Source organism: Cryptotermes secundus, unplaced genomic scaffold (assembly GCF_002891405.2).
Source record: "Cryptotermes secundus unplaced genomic scaffold, Csec_1.0 scaffold282, whole genome shotgun sequence".
In the NCBI taxonomy this organism is placed as follows: domain Eukaryota; kingdom Metazoa; phylum Arthropoda; class Insecta; order Blattodea; family Kalotermitidae; genus Cryptotermes; species Cryptotermes secundus.
In genome coordinates, this window is record NW_019738874.1 from 28,042 (window position 1) to 29,335 (window position 1,294).

The window sequence follows — 1,294 nt, forward strand, 5'->3', positions numbered from 1 at the left end:
GACAGGTTCAGAGAGAGAGAGAGAGAGAGAGATTAGTGATAACATAAACTTGCTTTCGTTCATTTTTTTTTCCTTGGCACTACAGCCCCAGTGGGCCTAGGCCTACCTCCATGAACTTTTCCGTTCACTTTGGTTTTTCTAGATCTTACACATTCGGTAGGACTCCTTGGGCGGGTGATCAGCTCGTCGCAAGGGCTCTACCTGTACACAAACACAGAAAAACGCACACACACAAACTAAACATCCATGCCCTGAGTGGGATTCGAACCCACGATCCCGGTTTCCAAGCGAGCGAAGACAGTACATGCCTTAGACCGCTCGGCTACCGTAACCGGCTTGCTTTCATTCATTAGGAAAGAAAATTAGGCTAAAAGGAGACGTAAATAACGAAAGAAGCAAAACAAAACGAAAAGTAAGTATTTCTTTTCACTGAACCTGTCCTCCCCACCAAATTGATTCATTCAAGGTTTTCAACCCAGCCACCTCTGCCTGTTCATTATTATGTCATTATGGCAACAGACGTGATAAAAAAAACGTTTAGTTACGAGTGGGGGAGTGTAATTTTATTAATAACAATTGTCGAGACAAGTGACGTATTAGCAATGTGTATAAAAAGGAATGGGGGGATGTCATTCAGATAAACCTGGCCGCTGCCTCTGCAGCAGGAGTCGTCAGCCTGGCAGAAACATTAGTAAGCGTGTATCAGCGCAGAGAATCGGACGTGATTAGGAGTTCCGCATGGGATCAGGTAACTGTAGCCACCACAACAGACTTCTGTTGTGAAGTTCTCATTCTTCGTATAAGAAAACAAGTTTCACTTAATGTGTGATGTGAAATTCGACGAAATTATATTATTAAATTAATACGATTAGTGTCTTTGAATTCTGTGTAAGGATTAAAACGGAATTATTTTGAACTGTTTAGAAATTAATGGAATTTTACATGAAGTTTGAGGTTATGTCGGCGATTAATAGCCCATGAAGACGACAGTTTTCTGAAATACGAAGCTGCAGGATTTTATGGATGGGTATGTAAGTACTCGCCTTCGCATCTCGGTGGACATTTATCTTCATAGCATGTTACGTCCGCGGGTTAGCTTCATACTAGAGCAAAATATTCACACTTCAGTGACCTGGTCCGATATCGGGCACGTATGTGTCATCCACTCTTCAGCAATTTTCTAAGAGCTGTGTACCTTCTTATGTATACCTTCTATACGTCATACGATTAACATGGATGTCGCTAGAAATCTTTCCGGGGGGGGGGGGCGAAAAAAGGATTTATTACTTTATGT

At 42.0% G+C, this 1,294-nt stretch overlaps 1 protein-coding gene across 3 annotated transcripts in view; it reads left to right on the forward strand.

Moving 5' to 3' along the window:
- Positions 1-653: 653 nt before the first annotated feature.
- Positions 654-1,294, forward strand: part of LOC111871162 (spondin-2) — a 36,351-nt gene continuing 35,710 nt past the window's right edge. For all 3 annotated transcript variants that reach the window (XM_023864048.2, XM_023864049.2, XM_023864050.2), the window contains exon 1: positions 654-748. In XM_023864048.2, coding sequence (XP_023719816.1) covers positions 739-748 — 10 coding nt within the window. In that variant the 5' untranslated portion in view covers positions 654-738. The remainder of the gene's footprint in view (positions 749-1,294) is intronic.